The sequence below is a fragment of the Xyrauchen texanus genome, chromosome 1 (genome assembly GCF_025860055.1).
Source record: "Xyrauchen texanus isolate HMW12.3.18 chromosome 1, RBS_HiC_50CHRs, whole genome shotgun sequence".
Taxonomy (NCBI): Eukaryota; Metazoa; Chordata; class Actinopteri; order Cypriniformes; family Catostomidae; genus Xyrauchen; species Xyrauchen texanus.
Window position 1 is genome coordinate 462,200 of NC_068276.1, and position 22,253 is coordinate 484,452.

Genomic DNA, 22,253 nt, shown 5'->3' on the forward strand with positions numbered 1-22,253 from the left:
ATATCCGTATAGTTTTGGTCGGAACAACGTCCTCTACGCACTTCCTGATGAAACACGTTACGCTGTCAGCGTAAACCTCGATGTCGTCATCAGAGGCGGACCGGAACATCTCCCAGTCCGCGTGATCAAAACAGTCTTGTAGCGCAGAGTCTGATTGGTCCGACCAGCACTGGATCGTTCTGAGGGTGGGTGCTTCCTGTTTCAGTTTCTGCCTGTAAGCGGGCAGAAGCAGAACGGAAGAATGGTCCGATTGCCAAATGGGGGCGGGGAGGGATTTGTAGCCTTCCGGAAGGGAGAGTAACAATGATCCAAAACCCGGTCCCTCGTGTGTTGAACTTTATGTGTTGGTGGTATTTTGGGGCGATTGCTTTGAAGTTGGCTTTGTTAAAGTCCCCGGCAACAATGAACGCAGCCTCAGGGTGCGCGGTTTCCTGCTCACTTATACACCCATACAGTTCCCTGAGTGCCCGGTCTGTGTCGGCTTGCGGGGGATGTACACAGCTGTGATGATAACCGCTGTGAATTCCCTCGGCAGCCAGAATGGTCGACACAGAAGCATGAGATATTCCAGATCAGGAGAGCAAAAAGACTTGATGAAATGTACGTTCCTCTGATCACACCATGATTTGTTGATCATAAAACATACACCACCACCTCTGCTTTTACCAGAGAGGTCTTTCGCTCTGTCCGCTCGGTGCACGGAAAAGCCCGTGATTTCGATGGCCGAAGTCTGGAATCTCCGTAGACAGCCAGGTTTCTGTAAGGCACATAACGCAGCAGTCCCTCGTCTCTCGTTGGAAAGAGATCCGCGCTCTCAGCTCGCAGAGTTTGTTGTCCAGAGACTGAACATTTGCCAGTAGTATACTGGGTAGCGGGGTCGATTTGCACGACGTCTTACTCTGATGAGAACGCCGGCTCGTTTTCCTCTTTTCCTTCTGCGTTTCCGCGGCCGAGCAGCACAGACAAAGGGCTCCGCCGGCGTGTTTGTAAACAGCGGGTCGGCATTAAGGAATTTGAAGTCCGGTTTTCGATGTGTGATTGTAGAACTAATGTCCAAAAGCGTTTGTCTGTCGTAAACAATAAGGCAGACAACATCCAAGACAAAAAAACAAAGAACTGTAAACAAAACAAACAATAAACCGCAGTGTTGTAACGGAGCTCGCAACGCAGCAGCCATACTCGGCGCCATCTTGAGTCCAAAAAAAAAAAAAAAGTATACAAATTATGTATACAAATTATGTATACAAATACAGTATACAAATTATGTTACACAATAATTGTAAATTAACAGTACATTAATGAGTACAATGAGTTTGTTACTTTTTTCAAGATTTCATATTTTCTCTGTCTCACTGTTTCCTTGTCTGTCTGTCTGTCTCTCTCTCTCTCCAGCAACAGAACGTCACATAATTTCTCAGTTAGAACACCTGAAAGGAGAGGTTGCTGTCATAAAGCAATTACTATTTAAGCTGACCAAACAGAGCTCTCTGGATGCAAACCTGCCAGAGGGTGTCCATTTGCCTCTGAAAAGCATGATGGACCTTCAAAATGTAGAAAGCAGACTGAAAGATGAGGCGTGCTACAGTGCAATGGTACACTTGGTTTTATTAAATATTTGGTATTTAACACCTCTTTAAAAGCCTGCTAAATTAATAAATGCATTTAAATAAATAAAGTTTTGTACTTTTTCACTACAGTTTCAGTATAGCTGTACTGTGAATATACTAATGTGTTACTGCTTTAATTTAGGCAAAGTATCTGGCAACAGTTGGGGGTACAAGCCCAACCTCCAACACCAGACGTATCCTGGTCTGCATGCTGACCACCTCACTTGCCCAGCAACTGTGCTAGAAGGGCTCTGGCCAGAAGATGGCCTTTGGGCAGATGTTGGTCTGCAAAGCAGTTATAGGTACAGTATATAATGTTTATATGTGATAAGCCCGTATAACAGGAATAAAAATGAAAAAAAAAAAATAAATGGGAAGGAAAAATCAGTAGTCAGGTGTAAATGTACAGTAAATGAACAATGTTTGATCTAGCTCCATGTTTCCTGTAGCCAGTAAACCTCGTCAAAGTGCAAAGGAGGTTGAAATGGCGTAACAGTACTTGAACAACCCTTATTTTGTTTTTAACATTTGTATTTCAATTGATCCTTTCTCACTTAGATGCTGTGACAAAAAGCAGCCAAGCCACTGCATGCGAGGTGGAAGCGTCCATAAAAACGTGGCTCCGTAATGCAAAGGACAGAGATGGGGGAAGGCAAGGAAGTGCCAGAACTGCAGTGAGGGAAATACCTACTGAGGGGATTGGTTTTTAATTTACTTTCATATGTGTTTTAAGTATTCTGTGGTTCTGTTTTTGTGTGTTTATTGCTGTTTTAAACTGCTCTATTGCTTTTTTTATTGCTGGTTAAAAATAAATCTCAATGTATTATTATTAATTATAATTATTATTAATGTCTGTAAATAAATTATTTAAAAAAAGACATGACCCTCGATTTATTGCTGCTACCTTTAACAAGTGCAATTGTTCTGTATATAGTAAAGTACCCACACTCCGTGTGCTCAAACTTTGCACCTACACCCACAGTGTGCCCACATCCAGCCCACATGAGGGCCCAAATGCAAAGTATTTGACATCCTCCGGATCGACATCTTAAAGGATGTATCGTGTTGTGAAAAGCTCTCACGAGCTCACCACCAGATAAATGCTAAATAGCCTGTCAACAGTGATCAGACGCCGTCTTGTTTAAATAATTACTTTAAAAAACGCACAGGAAAATACACGATTCCCACCGGGTCATCACATTACGCGTCGTGAAACAACCCCAAAATGTTTTATCAATTTAACACATGTTACTGTTTTAAATGATTATTTAAAAGTTAAAACACACGCATACTTCCTAAGCGAAAATGCTGATGTGAATTGAACAGTGTGTTTACGCTCCGCCCACTGGAGGGGGCTCGTGATCATTTCTAAGCCCAATATCAATTTGGACGCGTTCGTGAAAGGACTGAACAGATATTATGTAAGATTCTTTGTGTTAAAGGTATATTTTATAATGAATACTATTTCGTTTAAAATTTAAGACATTTAGTTAGCGGTACAACTAAAATGAAATATTGTGTTTGGTAAAAATAATCCTGTTTGCCAAAGTTTAATTTTGATAAACCATTTTTCATCATTTTAAAGTGACTTTGTTGTGCTTACCACCTTGATACACTTTGTTTAAATCACGTATTAGCCTCTGGTAAAAAGTAAAATAATCCTTTTGTCTTTGTTAACCAATCTTCATTATTTAAAGTGAACATCTGAATGAGTTTGCTTCAGTCACTGTTTAGAAACACATTTTAGCCTCTGGTATAAATAAAGATTTAAGTTTGTCATCAAGAATTGCACCCCATTAAAGACACATCATTTAAACACATTTTAAACCTAATAACCACTTTATGTTCTACAATAATAATAATAATAATAAATAAAATGACCCCACACACATTACTTTATCATTGTTTTTGAAAAAACAGATCAATGAATACATCACTGAATTATTTAATCAATCACTATTTTTTAGTCTGAGTTGAGAGAAAACAATTTTTTTTTTGTCATCTCAGTTCTCCATTAAACAATGTACATCATTAAAGATGAATATTTTGTCTACTCTTTTTAAATACACAGATGGGCTCGGCTACAGCATGGGGGTATCAGAACAGCTAACCAAACACTTCATACTACTTCCTGCACAGAACCGCTGACCAAACATTTCATATCACATCCTGAACATCTGCCGAAGGTAGGGTAGGGGACCGGAAGCAAAGGTCAAAGGTACTCCAATTATGTCATCAATCATAACCCATCAATCATTTTTGTCACAAGGTATATAATACTTACTACTTGTATGTGTATCATAGAGCTACTCCTGGTGAACAAGGTTTGAAATGAACATCCAAATGCAGATTTTTTCATGCTGAGTATTTTGCTGATGAACCAGCCACTGTGGAGGGCGACCTGTAAGACTTCTCAGAGTGATACATTACAAGACATTAGACACTAAGGTACGTGTTTGATTAAATGTGATTATATTTTGAAGAACAGATGAAAGAAAAGCCACCAATGCGTGCCTGATTTGATATGTGAGCAGTGAGCTCTGAGTGCAATGAAAGCGCTTCTCCTAGACATGCACAGAGTTCTGGGCCTTGTTTCCCGTTAACTATTGATCTTAGCTGTTAAGAGCATTTTCTATAAGCGATTTTATGAATGTTCGTTATTTTTTATGTGCACCCAGGGTGTGAAACAGCACCTGCCACACGCAAAATGTGACGAGGCTCAATCCAGTTCTCGAGCTCCTCGTCCAAATGTATTTCATGCGCGAGTAATTTTGTGCATCTACCCACAACAGGTGGCTGACCTGTAAGACGTCTCGGAGTGACACGTGACAAAAAATTCTGTTAGAAGAAACGCACTTTATTATATTTTTAAGAACAGACAAAAGAAAAGCCGTCAATGCTCGTGTCTGATTCGCTGTTTGTTCAGAGGCGTGCAACGGGACCCTGTCTCTTGAAACAAGCGCATGTAAAGGGTTGTCACTCATTTTCTCTGTTTCATTCATCTGAAAACTGTTTGGAAGAATAATGTTGTCTATGAGAATGCTGCATATTTTCATACTTTTGTTATTAAATGGAAAAAGTGGCCGCACTATGTATTGTTTATTTTGCACAAATATATTGTTTATTCTGTGCAAAATAAACAATATATGATTAGTGTGGCCACTTTTTCCATTTTATATGTTATCTTTTAGGCCAGCACTCTTAAAATTCATTATATACGCTGAGTGAAGCCTTCTCTCATCCTGACATACTTTTTTTTATTCACACGGTCCAATTTGAATTCTCTATGTCCAAAGGAGATTATTTTGGGAACTCGACAATCATCTGTCATTTTGGCGCAGAAGCAGATCAGTGGCGCTGGCGGGATTACATTTTTGCATATGAATTAATCGATGAGGCAATATTTTTAAACACATTTCATTAAGGTTTGTAGTAAGTTATTGAAAATAATAATAATAATAAAAAAAGACTTTGTCGAGTCATTCAGTTCAAGTCAAGTCTGGAGTCGCTGGTTCTCAAGTCAAAGTCAAGTAGTTTTCTTAATTTAATCAAGCAAATCACAAGTTTTTAAATTTGCGACTTGCGTCAAGTCATGTAACTCGAGTCCCCCACCTCTGTTAAGAGCTACAACTATTAATAAGTTGTCAACTATTTAATCAATCGCCAACTATTCTGATGCATGGGGAGATAATTAATAATAAAATGTTGTAAAACAAAACATGAAAAAGTCCAACTGGGATCTACAAAACAACACTGATCTACAAAATGAGCAATGTACTTACTTAGAATCCCGTCTACTTTAGATTTGTCCAGGAGTGCTTTCCCTTCAGGCACCTTTCCATGTTTCCCAAATGCCACCGCATTTTGGCACTCCTCTGCACTGAAGAATTAGTCAAAAAGAAGATGGAATAAGCGAAGACAGTCCTTCCTTGCCTCTGCATGGATTGCAGCCAAGCGGGTTGAGGACAGGAAGAGGCCGCTATCTGGATACAGATCTTGTTTCCCAGATCTGATTTTTGAAGCCATAACACCAGCCTGAGGTTGTATCTGTTCAACTTTATCCAGAAAGCACTTTAATGTTTCAAGTTGTTCACCACCTGTAACACAGATGATGAATTACTAATTTACAGGAATATAGCAATGTTTAAGAAATCAAGAAAATAAAATGTTTATTAATTAGACTGTGGGCCCTGTTTCACTGGAAAAATGCATTTCCATTTGAATAAAGAGGCCAAAAAACATGGCAGTATAAAATGCAATTGATTTAGTGTTCTTTTATTTTGTTAAACTAAATAATTCCAACTGAATAGAAGATTGCATTGTCACTTTGCATAATGAATTGCCATTTGAATAAATAGGCCAAAAAACTCTGCAATGTCTGCAATTCAATATGGCAATGCCAAATTAATATAGATCTCTGTACTGCACGACTGTTTCTCTTGCGATCGGGAATCTTGAAGTCATTGTGGGTTTCTCACAACATGACGGGGTCACACATTTTTCACGAGGACTCGCAGACGATTCCCCAAACTACGTTTAGTCATGAAAACACATGCGAGAAGTTACGTTTCCAAAATGGAAGGGTTGTGGTCTATGGTGTTTATGCGCTAATTTGCAGCGGAAAAACAACAAAGACAAAAAAATATGTTGTCGAAAAGGTCTAGGAAGATGCGCACCAGAGTGTTGGATGTAAATAAATACGTTTGCAATAAATGTAGGTAGCTGTCTGCTCGTCTTGTGGCTCGGCAAGGACATGTTATTGCTTTGAATTTGTTCGAAAAAACTGAAAAGCTTGTGTAGTCTATGACGGTTTATTCTATAAGAATCTAATGTTCTCATTGGCTGTAGGCCATCACTGCTGTCATTGTCAGTCTCAACACCTCACACTACACGATTTGGAGTCGCCGACTGGTCAAGATATTTAACCTGCTAGATAACAGTCTCCCTGGCATCATAGACATAATTATTAAAATGAATGCATAGATTTGAGATATCGTTGAGATCAAGGATTTATAACACGTATAACAAAGTAAATTGACATTAACCCATCATTGAATTGGTGCTTTTTAGTTTCTAAGAGAATGTATAGCCCTCTATTTGATCCATGGAGGAATAGGCAACCCGAGTTTGAAAAGATTCGACTTCTAATATAAAAACATTCCCTCCTAAATGTTTATATTTTGTGGGAATGCACCCCAAGTGCATTTAGGTTTCCTATCATTTTACTTCATGATTGTCGCTGGAGTTCGAGTGAGCACACAAGGGAGCCCTTCAGCGACAGCTACAGAGCGACTTGGCTACAACGAGCTACAAAATCACTGGCTGTGTGAAAGTAGGATTAACACTGACACCAAATCCACCAAAACAGGCATCTGTTGCAATTGGTCGGGAGGCATGAGCTGTACAGTGTGGGGCTGGTGATGCTATGGATACTGAGGATGGCTGTAGCAAAGTGGGATTTGCTGCCGAGTGGGTGGATACTGGTGAAGAGGCTGGGTGGATAGAGGGTGGTACTGTTGCTTGGTAGGTGATGACGACTGGTTAGGTGGTGACTGGCACTGTAGCCCGGGAGGTGGAGATGACCGGGTAGGTGGAGGCTGGTACTGCGGCCTGGAAAGTGGAGATGACCAGGTAGGTGGAGGCTGGCACTGTAGTCTGGGAGGTGGAGATGACCGGGTAGGTGGAGGCTGGCACTGTAGTCTGGGAGGTGGAGATGACCGGGTAGGTGGAGGCTGGCACTGTAGTCTGGGAGGTGGAGATGACCAGGTAGGTGGAGGCTTGCACTGTAGCCCGGGAGGTGGAGATGACCGGGAAGTTGGAGGCTGGCACTGTAGCCCGGGAGGTGGAGATGACCGGGAAGTTGGAGGCTGGCACTGTAGCCCGGGAGGTGGAGATGACTGGGTAGGTAGAGGGACACTGCAATCCACAGTTTTTGGGTATTGCTGTGCAGAGTTGGATTGAATGGCTTGAGGCAGTGATTTCTGAGCAGCTGCATCTCTTTTTTTAATGTCCTTCTTTGAGACCTTCTTGGCATCCACTGTCTTGTCAGCTATTCCAATGATCCACCGTGGCATTGTAAAACTTGTTGTCAGACCATTTTTCTAGTACTACATCCCCTGGCTTCAGATCTCTGAAGCAAGTAATGGGTTTATCATCTTTGTTCAGTACGTCACAGACCTTAAAATTTAATTGAGCTTTTGAGTAAACAAGTACATACCAAGATATCATAACTTTAATTAAACATACTACTATATCTCCATCCATAAATTAATAAACTACTCTGCATAGGGTAGGGCAATGCCTAATGAACTCTGACATCACAGTGTCCAAAGTGAAACATTGTAATGAACAATGGTATTGGCCCAGGTGGTGAGGGAGTGGTTATTTACTTCACATTTGATGGTATGTTTTTGTTGTATGAATTACATTGATATTTTAGTGTTTTAAAGTATTTTAACCTATTTATGTTTTTCTGGATTTCATCTTGCCACCGGATCGTCCCATACATCACAGTGATCGCATATGATAGTGACCACAACAATATTAAACATACTCAGCGCTTAACTTCTGTTCAGTCTCCTGCTCTTCATTATCACTTCTACTGTGTTTTAATGCAGCCAAAGTCACAATATAGTTCTGTCCTTTTCGGTCATCAAACAACAAAATTACTATGGAGTTGTTTTATTATGGGCCAAAAATCATATGAGTATGGGGAAGTGCACAGTGGTCGGTTCTTGGCCTGTTGTTAATATTTTAGTATTTCATAATTAGTTTAAAATTGTTTAATATGCTGCAAATGAAGTAGCTTTTTATGTTTATTTATAATTAATTTAGGCTACCAGGTAGAGTGAACTCAGCATTTTGTGTAGATTTTTATAATCATAATATCATCCAAAAGTTAAAATGAAGGAAAATAAATGTAAAGACATAACATCAAATTAAAAATATGTGCAGTAAAATGAGAATGATTCAGTGACTATCCTGATCATCTTTGGGTGAGCCTGGGTCTGGTTCATAAAATCTCATCTTCTTCGGTGGGATGCGTGCTCTTTTGGACATCTCTTTTTTTTTATTTCCCGCTTGGAATTCCATTCCATAAAGGTACAGCACATGTAAAAGAAAAAAAGCATACTGCATTTTATTATATATTCATACTCGACAATGGCAGTTTATCCATCGCCAAAGTAGCCTAACTTTGGTGCACTATTTAGCCCCCGACAACCTGTGTCATCTAGTTTCATTTGATAGGTATCTTCACCGGCATCCTCGGTGAGGTTTAAGAGGTTAATTTGGAGCTGTACCTTAAAAGTTGAGCCCCCTACACCCTCTGAAAGAGAGTAATTTGGCCGTGGGATTTCCCGCGGGTTTTAACCCATTCTGCAGTAATTCGTTAGCTAACATTTACAAGTTCATAGATGATATTTGGCTAACATTTACAAGTTCATAGATGATATTTGGCTAACATTTACAAGTTCATAGCCACACATGGTCAAGGTTTAAGGCTAGCTGACCTTAGCATATGCAGTATATGTGGATCAGATTCTACAAAATTAACAAACTTAACAAAGATTAAACGTACCTTTTTTTGCGAGGTTCTCGAGGTTTTTTCGAGTTTTTGTGGATCTCATGTGCTCCTGGGCCCGTATTCCTAAAGAATCTAAGAATCCTTTTAGAAAACTCTTAATTTAGCAAAACTTTTACGTAGGAGTCTTAGCTTAAGAGTGATTCGGGACTGATCTGAGAGCAACTCTGTGTAAGGAAAAGACAAAAAATGTCATCTTAGTGAGGAGGCGGGGCTGACCCCGTTGCTATGTGTGACACAATCTTTTGAAGACTCTGATTGGTTGGTTGTCCAAGAAGGGGGGGAAAAAAAAAAGAGTTATTTTAAGTATAGGGTCTATTCTAAGCCTTCACTTTTAAATGAAATGCGTATTTTTTCCTATTTGACCATTCTCTCACACACACACTATATATGTGTAGATAAATCCTTTTTTTTATTATTTACCATGCTGTTAATTTCCTAAGTTATTTGATTGGCTTAGAATGATAAAAAATTTTCCACTCTTTCCAATTACACTGATTGCTGGCATGTCTATTTAAGTGGTGGTTTGAATGTTGGTTTTAATGTAACAAACATGGAATCAAAACCAAGAAGGATGAGAAAGCCCAACTGGACAGAGGAACAGTGTTTACTGTTAGCCCAGTTAGTGGAAGAACACAAGGCCATCCTTAAAGGAAAATTCGGGCCGGGTGTCACAGCACGGGGCAAGAAGCAGACGTGGGAGCGTATAGCACAAACTATTAACGGTTCATTCCCCCTGCTTGTGCGCACCAGTGAAGACTGCGAGAAATTTTGGTATGTGTTGCAATCAAAAGCCAGAGAGGAAATTGCAGCACACAAGCGGGAGTCATCACGCACAGGTGAGTGATATAACACTTTTTTTTTTTAAACCGCTGGCAAACTTATCTCAAACAATTATATGTATACTGTACATGTGGTCCATTGTATTGTTTTCTAGGGGGCACGGGGGGGGACCACCTGCTAAACAGCTGTCCCAAGTAGCCCAAACCGTGTTCAACATCTTTGATCACTCTGAAACCAGTATTACCGGTTTGAAGGAGGGCATAGACAGCTCAATGATTCAGCTGGTAGAACTACAAAAATTGTAATTTTAATAAACCAACAGCCAAGTAACACAATATAAAGACACATTTTTATTTAACATAGCCAAGGCCATTTCACATATTTATATCTGGCATTCTTTGAACTGAAAAAAAATAATAATAATTGGCCTAATTTTATTTAAAATAACAGAGATTATATGTTTTCTGCTCTCAGCACTGAGCCTTCAGCAGAGGAATGGGGACCGTCGACATCGCAGATGTACGACCCTCAGCCCGAAGCGCCTCATTCCCTGCCTTCTGCTGCAGCTGCTCCAACACCATCCCTAATAGAGAAAAAAGTGGAGATGGAGATGGATGTCCTAAAGCAGCAGAAAATAGTACTCCATCTACAGGAGGAGTACTACAAACGAAAAATTGAGCTACTCAAAAATAAAACGTATAACAAATAATATTTTTTGTGTGTCTTCATAATATCTTTCTAATGAAAATGTTGGCTAAGGTGCTGTTTATTCACGATTTTCATATTACATTCACTGTTACTTACATGAAATGCAAATTAGTAAACTGGGCTCTGTAAGGATTCCCACTTTGGGACAGATCTCTCCCTTGTGGAGGGTATTCTTCATCATCCTATTCATCAGCCCAGTTGTCCATGGGAGGGTCTGCAATTTGTCTAGCTTTACAGATGTTATGAAGCACTGCACAGGCTGTTATCACTTTGCAGACCTTTCCTGGAGCCAGTCGCACCTCTCCATGTAAAATGTGAAAGTGCCTCTTTAGTTGACCAATACCCCGCTCAACTACGGCTCGTGTTTTCTTTGAGCTCTGTGAGTTAATGAAAATGAACAGAATTCAGTTGATATTTTCAAAATATAATGGTAGGTTATTTATGGGAAGTACTAATACTTAGTACAAATACTAAGCTACTGCAACACATTTGTTGTTGTTTAACATTAATTGTATGTTGTCACTGTTACCTGTTGTAATTTAGCTGTGACCCCTGCTCAGGACGGAGGTAAGGTGTGAGGAGCCATGGTTTACAAGGATAACCACTGTCCCCTAACAAGTGGCAATTTGCTGGAATACAACGTCCTTCAAACAGATGTCTCAGGCCACTCTCCGCCAGTATCCTGGCATCATGTGTTGCGCCGGGCCATTTTGCAACAATGTCTAAAATCTTATAATCTGCACTGAAAACAACTTGAACGTTTATGCTGTGGTACCTCTTTCTATTAACATAAACGTCCTCTTCTTTCGACGGTGCGATAATTCGGATGTGGGTTCCATCTATTACTCCGACAACACCAGGGAAGCCTGCTATATTGACAAATGCAGTTTTTGAGCCTGCAAGGTGGGAATGTCCAGTGGAAACGACATGAACTGCGACACAATAAGAGGTTCTGAAAGTGCTGTAATTGTTTGTGTGATCACTCTGCTTACAGAAGGTTGTGACAGAACCAAATCATCACTGCTGCATTGTTGCATTTTCCCAGTTGCCAAATATCGTAATGTAGTGATTACTTTCATTTCTGGCGTTATGGCATTCCTGCGCTGTGTCGGTGATGTTAGCACATCTCTAATAAGATCAGTCACAAACATGATCCCTGCACGATCTAATCTATAGCGTCTTAACAACTCACTGTCATCCATTGTCTGCAACACATTTCTTCTCTCTCTTCGTCTTTCTGCCATTTTCTCCTCTGCTAAAGAAACTCTTAAGCGTCTTAAAAGTCCTCGTCCGTGCTCCTAACAATTTTGACCTTAAGACCTCTTTTAAGGGTTAAGATACTCTCTGAATTACTTTTTTCTTTACTAGGATTTTTTCTTTAATTTTAGGACTAAACGCCCACATTTCTAAGAATTTTCTTAGAATTTTGCCACTAGGAGCTACTTTTTGCATTAAGATTCTTTATGAATACGGGCCCTGGCTGCTTTTGCGCTCCCTGTGTTCCCATATGTTAATCAGCCCAAATTTTAGATTAACCAATCACGATGCAGGCAGAGCTCTTGTCCAATGAAATGTCCTAATGCTGGTTAACAGTTCACATCTTTTTGTGCTAAATTTGTTCAACCTCCAAAACCGGTAAGTGGATAAAGCTTGATATTACTTTAATCAAAGAGTAAATGATTCATTATTACTAATCAAGTGTAGTTGTACTGTATTTGATTGTACTCAGAAGTATGAAAAATTGGTTGTTGGGAAGTTTGAATCAGTGAAAATATTATGTGAACAGGCATATGTTGAAATATCCAGTGAAAATATTTGTTTTTGTATGCATTATGTAACCAACATTTTCACCAAGTAAATATCAAAACATCTGTTTAAAATGTCTTGGAAGTTTGTTTTTTTCATGGACAAGCATATAAAACCCATTACAATGAGGGCCATGTATTTTAGTTCACAAACTCAACTTCATCTGCACCAACTATGAAGGTACTAGAGTGAAGATACAGTATACATACTGTATACAGGGACATATTCTAGGTGAAGTGTTTCATTCTACTATACAGGAAAACACAGCAAGCCTAGTTGTACACAGATGTCTTGTCCAGTGTTCTTTTGGGGGTATAAACACTACTGCGCTCTGGGACACTGGTTCACAACTCTCTATTATGGAGTCTGAATGGAAAAAAGACACCTACCTGCCATAAAGGTGAAACCAGTGAGGGTGCTACACTGTAAAAAAAAAAAAAAAACAGTAAATCTCTGGCAGCAAAGTTTCCAGACGGATTCCATCAAATTACAGTAAAAAACTGTTTCACAAAATTACATGCAATAAACTGTAAAAATACAGAGAATATTTTACAGTCATAATTCATTAAATTACAGTACATTTCTGTTGATAATTGTTATTAAACTGTAGAAAAACAGATTACGTGAAAATACATTAAAAAAACAAACTTTTCAGGTTAATCTCTGTAAATGTATGGCTTTTATTAGTTACTTTATGAAGTTACTCTGTCTTTATACAGTAATTTACTTTTAAAATATAGTTTATCTTTGTAAAATAACAGACAAAATGTATAAAAACCCAATAAGTATGTAAAATCAAAGACAAATATCTGTACATATATAGTATTAAGCATTTATTTTACAGATATACATTTTTAAAATATTGATTGGACAATGGAAAAACAATCAAAGTACATTATAATACACCAAAAGTAGCTACATTTAAAATAAAAAACAAACTATAATTAGTTTAACAGCTTTTAAACTATGATGAATGCATTGAAATGGTGCTCACGTTATAATCATAATCACAACTGGTGACTAAACTATTGGCTAAACAAACACTACATAGATTAATATACACATCTAATATATATATATATAGTTTTTAGCATAAGTGAACACACCCATGCTAAAGTTGACTAAAAAGAGGAATAAAAAAAAGAATCTTTGGGAAATTGATCTTAATGCCTTAAAAAAAAAAAACGAGGATAACTCCAACCTTTAAGGACACCAATTTTCTTTGTAAATGAATAATGTATCGTAAATATTTCAGTTAAATATTCCAGTTATTTCATGGATCCAGGATACTGTGCATCCTGATAAAGTTCTCTTGGCTTTTGGAATTAAAATATCCCCACATCATCACACACCCTTCACCATACCTAGAGATTGGCCTGGGGTACTTTCCATAAGATCATCTCTCAATGCTAATCAAACCAGCTATTATGCTAACTGAAATAAAACCAGGCCAATCTCTAGGTATGGAAAAGGGTGTGTGATGATGGGGGGTATTTTAATTCCAAAGGCCAAGAGAACTTCATCAGGATGCATAGTATCCTGGATCCATGAAATAACTGGCCTTTAAAAATAGAAATCTGCCTCTATGGGAATTTAACATAGGGGTGTCCTGACTTATGCACCCTGTATTTAAGGAAGAACATTTATTTATTTAAGATACATTATTCATTCACAAAGAAAATTGGTGTCCAATTGGAGTTTTCCTCATTTTGTTTTTCATTAAGCCATTAAGATCAATTTCCAAAAGATGATTTTTTATTCCTCTTTTTTTAGTCAACTTTAGCATGGGTGTGTTCACTTATGCTAAGCACTGTGTGTATATGTAATATAGGCCTATTAGATAGATAGAGAGATAGATAGAGAGATATTGTGTTCATATTTGATTCTATTTTGATGGGAACGTTTTTTTTTTTGTTTTGTTTTGTTTTGAAACACTAACAGAAGAATAAATAAAAATATCTGATACATTTATTTATTTATTTTAAAAAAGATAACACACTGACACTGGTATGATTAAACTGCGAGCATCATTTTGCAAAGCCACATTTGTCATGGTTTTCAAAGATGTGCATACTTATACAGTACAGCAGGAGAGGGTTTCCTGGCATTAGCAGACAGATGGTGAACTTCTGGTTTTTAAAGAAATTACTGAAACATACATATTTTATTGGTCCAGAGTTCAAAATACTTTTTAAAGGGTTAGCTAAACCAAAAACTAAATTCTGTCATTAATTACTCTCCCTCATGTCGTTCCAAACCTGTAAGACCATCGTTCAGCTTCTGAACACAAATGAAACAAAAGCAGTCGTATGAGTCCGTTTTTTGAAAATTAGATTTATACATCATCTGAAAGCTGAATCAAGAAGCTAATAAAGAAAAATATTTGTTAGGATATGACAATATTTGGCAGAGATACAACCATTTTAAAAGCAGGAATCTGAGGGTGCCAAAAAAAAAAATCTAAATATTAAGAAAATTGCCTTTAAAGTTGTTCATTTCTGTTGACGATTTTGCTTCATCCACTCACAAAAATATTGTTATATATATATATATATATATATATATATATATATATATATATATATATAGTGTGGTAGGAAATTTACAAAATATCATCATGGAACATGATCTTTACTTAATATCCTAAAGATTTTTGGAATAAAAGAAAAATTGATAATTTTGAACCATACAATGTTTTGTTGACTATTGTCACAAATATACCCGTGCAACTTATGAATGGTTTTGTGGTGCAGGGTCACAAATGAAGATATTTTTAATGAGATCTAAGAGCTTTCCACAACTCCTTTGACAGCCTAAATAACTGAAACTTTCACGACCCAGAAATGTATAAATACATCATTAAAGTTGATCATGTGACTGCAGTGGTTCAATCTTCATTTTATGAAGCCACGGGAAAAAACTTAATTCAATAATTTCTTCACTTCCGCGTCAGTCGCTGACTTTGTGGCGAGCTTTTTTAATATGTAATCATTCACAGGATATGAATTATTGATATGAAGACTTCCATTTCAACAAGTGAAAATGTAATTCTCAAAAATAGTAACAAAAAAAATCCATTCTTGATATCAACAATTCATATCCTGTGAATGATTAAATATTAAAAAAGCTCGCCACAAAGTCAGCGACTGACGCGGAAGTGAAGAAATGGTCGAATGAAGTTGTTATTTTTTGCCGTGGCTCCATAAAATGAAGGATGTCAAAGGAGGGACAGAAAGCTCTTAGATCTCATTAAAAATATCTTCATTTGTGTTCTGAAGATGAACGAAGGTCTTACAGGTTTTGGACCGACATGAGGGAGAGTAATTAATGGCAGAAGTTTCGTTTTTGGGTGAATAAGTGGCTACATTCAAAGAAACATTTTCAAGGAATAGTTTACCCAAAAATGAAAATTCTCATATGGATTACTCACCCTCGTGTCATCCAAGATATAGGTTTTTGTTTCTTCAGCAGATCACTTTATTTGATCTTGAGAGAAAAAAACAATCCAAATCTGCTGATAATTAACTCAAGGGTGTCTCCTCAAGAAATTAATACGAGAGAGTAGTCCATCGTTTTGGATGGTCCAAAATACATATACAGGATACATCAAAATAATCCACACGACTCCAGTCGACAAATAAAAGTCTTCTGAACTGAAACAATTACAATTTTTGTTGTTCAACAAGACAATACTTGTGACGCGGGGCTGAGTGTGCATCACAGAGCGAGGGCAGAAGTAAGCATTTGCAGGTTAAAAGTACATAACTAATGTTTTGTTTGTAAAAATGTTCAGTTGTTTCAGTTCAGAAGACTTATCGACTGGAGTCGTGTGGATTATTTTGATGCATCCTATTGGACCATTCAAAACGATGGATTATTATTTCTTGCATTAATTTCAAAAGAACGTCTGTTTTAAATTCTATTCTGATGAAGACAGAAACCCGATTACATCTTGGATGACCTGAGGGTGAGTAAATTATCAGAACATTTTCATTTTGGGGTGAACTATTCTTTTAATATTTGGACTTATGTTATGGCCACTTAACTCCACAACCCAAACTTCAAAAAAGTATTATGTTACAGTAATTTACTGTTTCAATACCACTTCAGGGGGAGATGCCCAGTCCTGATGTTATTAAATCAAATGTATGAGGCTGTACCCAGCAGTGAGTGCAGAGTCACATAAGAAGCCTTAAGACAAAGTAATGAATGTCATCAGACTGTGCTATAGCAATCTTTGCATTCAGACGAGATAAAACTTTAGTCAGGAAAGTAGCAGGGGCTTTGACTGTTTAAAGGAATAGTTCACCCAAAACTTACTGCCGACCTTTATCTAAACAACTGCAGTAAATTGATTCCAGCTTCACTTTCAAAAAGCACAACAAATGTCTATAAAATGACTCCATACAGCTCATGTAGTATAATACAAGTCTTCTGACATCTAGTGATCACTCTATAAGCAGAAAAAATAAAACAAAATGTAATTCTTGTAAATAGATTTAATTTTCATCGTATTTTCTTAACCAAACTTTGCAAGATGGGGGTCTCACTGTAGCAATACCAAACCTTGCTCAGCCACAGTGGCACCACGAGGATAAACATACAATTATGAATATGAATACGGTATAGATCAAAATTAATATGTTTTGCTTTAAGAACAATAATATGGTGTCAGAAGAATTGTCCATCTTTGACGATACAGATTTCAGATTAAAAACAGTCCCCTATTTCCCAGGGATTAAAGTGAAAAAAATTCTTCTGACTGAACATTTTTTTCAGGCCAAGTCATATTCCTTAAACTTTATTTAAATAGTCGAGACCAATAGCGTTTTAAGGGGAGATGTTTTAAAACGCTTTAATATTGCCAGTTTGCGGATTTTAAAAGCTATTTTAATCTAAGAAAAAATTTTTGTTAGCTTGACAAATAATCAACCATCTACATAACTTTTTCAGAACATGTTTTTATTTATAAGACCAAACAATGTTTTGCAAAACTCTTAATTAACAGAAAAAAAAAGAAAGTAACAGCACCACCATTAAAGTGCTATTTTTTGCAAACGTCTCTACATTGGTTTTCACTTTTTCTGCCTTTTGGCTGTGAAACCATATTCCTGAAGCTTGGCTACACCTGACACCCGTTTCAGTGTTTGACTTGCTACATGTGCAGGAGTTGCTCCCGGAGAGGTGGAGGCTGTAGCAGCAGTTTTGGCTTTAACTCCAGGGATGGAGGAGGTGGAGGCTGTAGCAGCAGTTTTGGCTTTAACTCCAGGGGTGGAGGAGGTGGAGGCTGTAGCAGCAGTGCATTTAACTCCAGGGGTGGAGGAGGTGGAGGCTGTAGCAGCAGTTTTGCCTTTAACTCCAGGGATGAAGGAGGTGGAGGCTTTAGCAGCAGTTTTGCCTTTAACTCCAGGGATGGAGGAGGTGGAGGCTGTAGCAGCAGTTTTGCCTTTAACTCCAGGGATGAAGGAGGTGGAGGCTTTAGCAGCAGTTTTGCCTTTAACTCCAGGGATGGAGGAGGTGGAGGCTTTAGCAGCAGTTTTGCCTTTAACTCCAGGGATGAAGGAGGTGGAGGCTTTAGCAGCAGTTTTGCCTTTAACTCCAGGGATGAAGGAGGTGGAGGCTGTAGCAGCAGTTTTGCCTTTAACTCCAGGGATGAAGGAGGTGGAGGCTTTAGCAGCAGTTTTGCCTTTAACTCCAGGGATGGAGGAGGTGGAGGCTTTAGCAGCAGTTTTGCCTTTAACTCCAGGGATGGAGGAGGTGGAGGCTGTAGCAGCAGTTTTGCCTTTAACTCCAGGGATGAAGGAGGTGGAGGCTTTAGCAGCAGTTTTGCCTTTAACTCCAGGGATGGAGGAGGTGGAGGCTTTAGCAGCAGTTTTGCCTTTAACTCCAGGGATGGAGGAGGTGGAGGCTGTAGCAGCAGTTTTGCCTTTAACTCCAGGGATGGAGGAGGTGGAGGCTGTAGCAGCAGTTTTGCCTTTAACTCCAGGGATGGAGGAGGTGGAGGCTGTAGCAGCAGTTTTGCCTTTAACTCCAGGGATGGAGGAGGTGGAGGCTTTAGCAGCAGTTTTGCCTTTAACTCCAGGGATGGAGGAGGTGGAGGCTTTAGCAGCAATGCCTTTAACTCCAGGGATGGAGGAGGTGGAGGCTATAGCAGCAGTTTTGCCTTTAACTCCAGGGATGGAGGAGGTGGAGGCTGTAGCACAAGCAGAAGAGGTGGAACATTTCTTTACTTTTTTAACCCTAACTGCTGAGAGGACCTTTACAGCTTCCCTCAGTTTCATTTCCTTTTGCTTTTCAAGGTTTTCCTTCTTTTTCTTCAATTGATTTTGGTATGTCCCATAAGAAGACAGGCACAATCTCCTCAATGCAGGGGTAATTTGCATGTTGGAGGCTGTTTTGCCAATTACCTTCATGTGGGACTTGATAATGGCTAAGCCGTCATAAGTCTCAATGTTCAACCCTGTCTTTCTCAATTATGTCATCCATGATGTTAAACGATCCTTCTACAAGAGGGCCAGTGAACAATGACAGAAGAGCCTTTACCAACTTCCCTAAGATGGGGAATCTCAGTCCTCCTCCTGGCATCTTCATGGCAAAGATCTTACTCCACCAGTCAACATCGATTCGTGCAATGTTCTCCTCAAAACATTTGGCCAGTGCTCCTAGATCTGCATCAATCTGATAGGCTCGCACCTCTTCATCCAGTTGACCTAACTCCTCAGACTTCACAGCATTTGGCAAGGCCTTGGCCAAGGTGTTGAATGCACCTTGGACTGATTCGTGGAGAATCAATGATGGTGTCAGCACAGATAAAGAGGTGATGATGTTGTTGTTGAGGGAAGATTTTTCAGGAGGAATGTTGCTGCCTTTATGTAGCCTTCTCTGAGAGAGCTGTAGACCTTCTGCACCCAGGGCTTCTTTTCCACTCTAGCCTTGTTTAAGGCAAAGAAGCTGAACCTCCCCACAGACAACCTTTTGTCAGTGTACTGCAGGTCTCTCTTGTGAACATTCAGCTTCAACAAGCCATTTGCACTCAAGGGGATAGTTTCAGGCTTCATAAATTTGGAGAGAAGTTCCTAACCAGTAGCAGCATTTCAGCATGCAGCACATGGATCATGGGCTTTTCATGCTGCAATTTCTTAAGGAGCACTTGGAAAGTTGGAAGTACACCTGAAAAGCACAATAGAACCTGATTAGAAATGTGTCTGAATATTTTATCCATTTATTCATCATCATCATATTCATAGTAATGTAACATACTCTTCCTGGAATATTACAACCCTTTATATATATATATTATTAGCTTTATTGTTGTTTATTTGTTATCTTTATTATTTTACTTTGTTTTGAAATGTGTTGTTTAAATAAAGTTTAGTAGTTGCAGTAGTATTAACCTAAGTGATCGGATTAACAGTGATCTAAAAACTGCATTTATGGTTAACTTAGATTCCATTCCAGGATTCCAGGAAAAATAAGAATATAATAAATATACCAATAAAGGGATTTCAATACTTAAGAAAACTCTTTACTTTTCTTAACATTTAAAGTGAATAAAAAGTGAACATACCTCGGTAAAAATCAATCATGGTTGTGAGCTTGTCAAACTCTGAAAAAAGCATACAGATGCGCGTCTTCCGATTTTTGTTGACATCACTTCCGATCTTAGCAGATTGTGCTATTTGCTGTTGCAGAAAAATGATCCTGGCCTTCTCATCAGATGTAACTGCATGCTTATCAAGAAGCTGGTTTAGGAGCCATCTGCATCACAAAAAAAAACAGGAGAGAAAACAGACATTGCTATTTCTAATAGCCAATACTTCATTTGTCATCATATAATTTTTTGTGTTTAGAGGTCAAAGCACTTTCCATCCCTCATATGAAGGTTATTTAATAATTTGATTGCATCTGTAATAAAGCTGAGCTACTGTATATCTATAACTTGATATAACCTGGTTCACATTGAGCAATCTCCACCACTCGGTTTAGATTTATGTTAAAAAAAATTCTACAAAATTTCTGCATCTTTAAATATTATTTAAAATATGTTTTACATATATATATATATATATATATATATATATATATATATATATATATATATATATATATATATATATATGCCCTCTGGAAAGTATAATCATGCATATGTATATAGTTATATACTAAATATATTAGTTTCACCTTTTAATTTGAATTCCTAAAATACACAAACTTTTCTACGATATTCAATTGTTTGTTAGATTATTGCCCCAAAGAAAGAAAAAAAATCCATTGCTTTTTTCTTTAACACTGAAGGGCTAATGAGATCTTGAAAACTGGGCCTACTAGCACAGAAATTAAATAATAAAAACAAGACAATGTTATTGCCATGTACCTGTGTTTGTGTTGATCATGAGGAGACAGGATGCTGTAGAAGTGCACAATCAATGGATCCATAAGCTCCCGTATTCTGTTGCACACATCTAGCATTTGCAGGAACCTGCTGCTGATGGGACGTATTAGGCTCTTATTCGCCAAATGAAGTAAGGACTGAAACTCAGAAAAAACTTCTTTCTGTTTGGGTGATTTTGCAATGTCATAGTGTACATCAGAGCAAAATTGTTCCACAAATCCCTGGAAAGGATTTAAAAGGGCCTTGGCTGCATTTGAGATCATATGGACAGTGTCTCCGCTGATGTCCAGGAGTGATGGATTTTCTCTCCTGACTAGTGTCTCTACTCCAGACTTTTTCCCTCTCATTACATTGCAGTTATCCAACAGTATACCAACAACCTGATTCCAGTTCAGGCTATATGACTGGAGAATATCTGTCAGTGTGTGTGTGATTGTTAAGGCATCTGCAATATTCATTTTCCTTGAGGCCAGATGCTGGGTTGCCACTTTACCCATATCCTCATCAAAGTATCGAACAAGAACATTCAGAATCATGTCCATGTTTCCATCTGTTGACTCATCTACATTTAAAGAAAACATCTTCGTTTTCAGCTTAGTTGCTAATTCGTTTTTCCAATGAACAGCAATGCCATGTGTGCACAAGTAGGAGGCGTGTGCATTAGATACAGTCAATCTTGAAAGTGCACTCTTGTCTTTGACAACTGATTGCATTAAATTAACTAGCGGTTGTGAGACTGTGAACGACAGGTCATGCTCCGCTATGAAAGAACATATGCGCACTTTTAGATCGCACACACGGTCGGCCATAGATGCATGATCCGTTGTGGTACTTGTCGAACCAGGCAGGGAGCTTGTGTACTGTAGAGCACGAACAGCAGCATTATGACTAGATTCTGATTGATGACGTGCCTGCACTTTTTTGCCATTATTGCCATATTGAAGTCTCCTGTGACATACCGTGCAAAGACACGTACCTGGCTGTTTTATTTTTTTAGCCCACGAACTAAAAGGCTTGCCATTCTCCCCCATTTCGCTAAGCCAAGCCCATCTCCATTTATTTTTAACACTTCTATCGATCTCTGAAACATCAGAGCCTTCCTGCACTATAAGTGTATCCATGGTAACTGAAATATATTTGTACCTCAGCGCTCAGCTGTAGCCTGACATGCACTTCTCCAAAACTGCTATTAATTGAGTGAACACGGAGTGAGCGGGAATTGAAAACCCGGAGTGGACCATGAGCGAAGTGATTACAGAATGCTTAGAGTGGAGAGAGGAACGTGCTGTTGCTCCACTCCAGGCTTTGATCACATCCCTCTCAGCAAGGTGAATACACCACGTCTTTCCTTAATTTAAGACCTATTCAAACTAAA

At 38.5% G+C, this 22,253-nt stretch overlaps 1 protein-coding gene and 1 long non-coding RNA gene across 2 annotated transcripts in view; one reads left to right on the forward strand and one right to left on the reverse strand.

Annotated features, from left to right (window-relative positions):
- LOC127648178 (histone H3) overlaps positions 1–22,253 on the reverse strand; it is a 1,095,985-nt gene that overhangs the window by 290,429 nt on the left and 783,303 nt on the right. The window contains exon 9 of the mRNA XM_052132788.1: positions 16,776–16,805. Within this exon, the coding sequence (XP_051988748.1) occupies positions 16,776–16,805 (30 nt within the window). The remainder of the gene's footprint in view (positions 1–16,775; positions 16,806–22,253) is intronic.
- On the forward strand, positions 2,987–5,841 carry LOC127648758 (uncharacterized). The gene is made up of 4 exons (XR_007971217.1): positions 2,987–3,028; positions 3,679–3,825; positions 3,912–4,055; positions 5,411–5,841. It is a non-coding gene; the product is annotated as an uncharacterized LOC127648758 (long non-coding RNA).